The 2,749-nt window shown below is 70.2% G+C and overlaps 2 protein-coding genes across 2 annotated transcripts in view; one reads left to right on the top strand and one right to left on the bottom strand.

Moving 5' to 3' along the window:
• Positions 1-112, top strand: part of SLC50A1 (solute carrier family 50 member 1) — a 3,793-nt gene extending 3,681 nt beyond the window's left edge. Inside the window, exon 5 of the mRNA XM_026045969.1 lies at positions 23-112. Within this exon, the coding sequence (XP_025901754.1) occupies positions 23-112 (90 nt within the window). The remainder of the gene's footprint in view (positions 1-22) is intronic.
• Positions 113-831: 719 nt separating this feature from the next.
• On the bottom strand, positions 832-2,612 carry KRTCAP2 (keratinocyte associated protein 2). The gene is made up of 5 exons (XM_026045954.1): positions 2,578-2,612; positions 1,638-1,792; positions 1,498-1,561; positions 1,112-1,178; positions 832-1,016 (listed from the first exon to the last, which is right to left on the bottom strand). The coding sequence occupies exons 1-5, from the start codon at positions 2,579-2,581 to the stop codon at positions 896-898; spliced, it is 411 nt and encodes a 136-aa protein (XP_025901739.1). The 5' UTR covers positions 2,582-2,612; the 3' UTR covers positions 832-895.
• Between the last annotated feature and the right edge of the window lie 137 nt (positions 2,613-2,749).

Here is a 2,749-nt window from a genome sequence, read left to right as displayed (position 1 = left end):
GGACCCCGCACACCCGGGGCAGTGCCGGTACCGACCCCCTATGGACCCCGCACAACCGGGTCAGGACCGGTACCGACCCTCCCAAGCAGCCCCCGGTACCGACCCCCTCTAGACCCCACCCAACCGAGGCAGGACCAGTACCGACCCCCCTTTAGACCCCGCACAACCGGGTCAGGACCGGYACCGACCCCCTCTACACCCTGCACAACCGGCCCAGGTGCCGGTACCGCCTCTCCTGCGGGCCCTCCCGAGCACACCCCGCTACCGCCCCCCCTCTAGACCCCCCCACAACCGGGTCAGCCCCCGGTACCGACCCTCCTCCGCGCCCGGTACCGCCCCCCGGCGGCTCGGTGCCCCCGCCCCCACCTGTCCCGGTGCAGCGCAGCCCGCGCGCCCCCTCCCGTCGCGCAGTGACGTCAGAGGGCGGGCCGCACGGCGCCGCGCGGGGGCCGCTGGGGGTTGTAGTGCGGGGCGGGGCAGCGCCACGTGGCAGTGCGCATGCGCCGAGCCGCGCTCACCCCCGCCCCCCCCCGGTTCCCTCCCCGTTCCCTCCCCGTTCCCTCCCCGCCGGCGGGCGGGATGGCGGCCCCGGTGCCGCAGGAAGGCGCCGCGCTCGGCAGGAAGCGCGCGGCTTCCTCCGCGCCCGCCCGCTCCCACGGCCCGTGCCCCACCGCGGGCTCCCCCCGGAGCCTGCGCCCCTTCCCGCCGGGTCCGGGGGGCACCGGGGGCTTCTGTCACATCCTCCCCCGTCCCGGGGCTGGGTCGGGTGCGGGGAGGAGCTGGGAGCACCGGGACCCCCTCCGGGATGCAGGATCCGCAGACACGGAGCTACAAAGGGATCGCTTTATTGGTGGGCGCAGAGCCCCCCCGGCCCCCGCGCAGGGGCCACGGGACCTCAATTCCTCTTCCTGCCTTTGCCAACAGCCTTGGCGGGGGCGGCGAGCGGCGCCGCGGACTGGTAGAGCGTTGAGGAGATCTTGTTGATGTAGTAGAGACCAACCATGGAGAAGATGAGGCTGGGAGGAAGGAAAAAGGGGCCTGGTTGGCCTGCACAATGGGAGCGGCCAGGCCGCTCGGTCACCGCTCCCGGTGTGGCAGGCTCCAGACTCACCAGGTGGTCACGCAGACTCGGTGGATGAGGCCAGAGGCGAAGAGGGCCAGTAAGAGGCAGGTGAGAACTGCAGGGAAGAGCAGCAGGGATCAGAGAGAGCCCAACTCCTCAGCCCGAGCCCGGCGGGAGCGGGGAGGCAGCAGCAGAGGTGACCGACGGCAGGGATAACCGGGATAACTGGGATAACTGCTCCGGGGGGACCATCGCGGTGGAGTCCTTTGCCAGATTAGGGCTAGGACCCTATGGAGTGGTGCTGGGCAGCGCAAAGCGGGTCCTCYGCAAACCCAACCCGCCCTCCGCTCCTGCAGCCCGGATGGCTCCGTATCCCGGAGAGCTTCAGGAGACAGAAACTTCTCTCCCCGCCTCCCCGGCGCAGCCCCACTTACTCTCCGGGAATATCTTGGCCTGGAATCCTTTCCCGAAGACCAAGTTCTCCAGGTTGTTGAAGGCCTGCAGGGCGGGTTAAGGGGAACAGCAGAACCAGGGCGACGCGGGGCCCGCCCCGAGCCGCCGGCGCAAAGGATACGGTGAGGGAGAAGATGAAGAGCGCGGAGCCCAGCAGGCCGCCCTGGATGGTGAGCCACTCGGTGGAGGCGAGCTGCCGGCTGTACATCTGCATGCCGGCGAAGAGCAGCAGCGAGAGCAGCGAGGAGAGCGCCAGCGACGTGCCCGTGCCCACGGCTGGCGGCGGGGCGGCCCGTCACGGCGGCCGCCCGGGCTCCCCGCCGCCCCCGCTAGCCCTGCGCCTCATGGCGGCCTCCGTGGTCACCACACGCTATGGCGGCCCCCACGATGACCACACGCTATGGCGGCCCCCACGATGACCACACGCTATGGTGGCCCCCATGATGACCACACGCTATGGCGGCCCCCATGACAGTGGCAGCCCCCATGATGACCACACGCTATGGCGGCCCCCATGACAATGGCGGCCTCCATGATCACTGCACGCTATGGTGGTCCCCATGACAATGGCGGCCCCCATGATGACCACACACTATGGTGGCCTCCAGGACAAGGGCGGCCTCTGTGATCACTGCACCGCATGGCAGCCCGCATAACAATGGCRGCCCCCATGACAATGGCGGCCCCCTGACAATGGTGACCTCTGTGATGACCACACACTATGGCGGCCTCCATGACAATGGCGGCCTCTGTGATCACTGCTCCTTATGGTGGCCCCCATGACAATGGTGACCCCCATGACAATGGCGGCCTCCATCAGCAGGGCACCCTACAGAGGCCCCCACAACAATGGCAGCCACCATGGTCACGGCGGCCGCCATGATCAGGGCACCCTACGGAGATCCCCTTGACAATGGCAGCCCCCACGACCACGAGAGTCCTGCCAGACCCCATTCCCACGATGCCCCGCGGGCCTCCCGTTACCTCGGTACCCTCCCCCGTTCACCCCCTCCCCCCCAAACCCCGTTCCCGTCGGCGCCCCCGCCGGGACGCCTCGTTACCCATGATGCCCCGCGCGGTCCCCCCGGCCCGAGCCCGTCCGGCCGCGTCGCTCTCCGCACAGGCCCCGCCCCCGCCGCAGGGGATCCCCGGGCGCGCATGCGCGCGGCGCCGCCCGCTCCAGCAAGGACACGGCAGCAGCTACAGCAGCGCGGGGGAGGGGAGCAGCGCGCA

This window comes from Nothoprocta perdicaria, unplaced genomic scaffold (genome assembly GCF_003342845.1).
Source record: "Nothoprocta perdicaria isolate Ctin4 unplaced genomic scaffold, notPer1 scaffold_419, whole genome shotgun sequence".
Classification (NCBI taxonomy): Eukaryota; Metazoa; Chordata; class Aves; order Tinamiformes; family Tinamidae; genus Nothoprocta; species Nothoprocta perdicaria.
The sequence above is the reverse complement of the archived record's forward strand: the minus strand, read 5'-3'. Positions and strand labels throughout refer to the sequence as shown.

Bases quoted from the DNA above. Each gene is read 5' to 3' on its own strand.
- KRTCAP2 (XM_026045954.1), bottom strand. The intron at 1,562-1,637 runs GTATCCTTTGCG...CCCGCCCTGCAG, and splicing joins TCTTCATCTTCTCCCTCACC to GCCTTCAACAACCTGGAGAA. The intron at 1,179-1,497 runs GTAAGTGGGGCT...TCTTCCCTGCAG, and splicing joins GGCCAAGATATTCCCGGAGA to TTCTCACCTGCCTCTTACTG.